We start from the raw sequence: 710 nt of genomic DNA, 5'->3' as shown, positions 1-710 counted from the left end.
GAGGAGTGGTGACTTCAGATGGAGGAGTGGTGACTTCACCAGGAGGAGTGGTGACTTCGCCAGGAGGAGTGGTGACTTCACCAGGAGGAGTGGTGACTTCAGAAGGAGGAGTGGTTACTTCGCCATGAGGAGTTGTGACTTCGCCAGGTGGAGTGGTGACTTCACCAGGAGGAGTGGTGCCATCACCAGGAGGAGTGGTGATTTCAGATGGAGGAGTCGTGATTTCAGATGGAGGAGTAGTGACTTCGCCAGGAGGAGTGGTGACTTCACCAGGAAGAGTGGTGACTTCACCAGGAGGAGTGGTGACTCCACCTGGAGGAGTGGTGACTTCGCCAGGAGGAGTGGTGAGTTCGCCAGGAGGAGTGGTGACTTCGCCAGGAGGAGTGGTGAATTCACCAGGAGGAGTGGTGATTTCAGATGGAGGAGTGGTGACTTCGCCTGGAGGAGTGGTGATTACAGATGGAGGAGTTGTGCCTTCACCAGGAGGAGTGGTGACTTCACCAGGAGGAGTGGTGATTACAGATGGAGGAGTGGTGCCTTCACCAGGAGGAGTGGTGACTTCACCAGGAGGAGTGGTGACTCCACCTGGAGGAGTGGTGACTTCGCCAGGAGGAGTGGTGACTTCAGAAGGAGGAGTGGTGACTTCAGATGGAGGAGTGGTGAATTCAGATGGAGGAGTGGTGACTTCACCAGGAGGAGTGGTGACTTCA

At 55.8% G+C, this 710-nt stretch overlaps 1 protein-coding gene across 1 annotated transcript in view; it reads right to left on the bottom strand.

The window, feature by feature from the left end:
* The window catches only part of LOC101981334 (mucin-17), a 26,662-nt gene that overhangs the window by 11,772 nt on the left and 14,180 nt on the right, over positions 1-710 (bottom strand). The window contains exon 2 of the mRNA XM_026784694.1: positions 40-705. Coding sequence (XP_026640495.1) covers positions 40-705 — 666 coding nt within the window. The remainder of the gene's footprint in view (positions 1-39; positions 706-710) is intronic.

The sequence above is a fragment of the Microtus ochrogaster genome, chromosome 2 (assembly GCF_000317375.1).
Source record: "Microtus ochrogaster isolate Prairie Vole_2 chromosome 2, MicOch1.0, whole genome shotgun sequence".
Lineage (NCBI taxonomy): Eukaryota > Metazoa > Chordata > Mammalia > Rodentia > Cricetidae > Microtus > Microtus ochrogaster.
The sequence above is the reverse complement of the archived record's forward strand: the minus strand, read 5'-3'. Positions and strand labels throughout refer to the sequence as shown.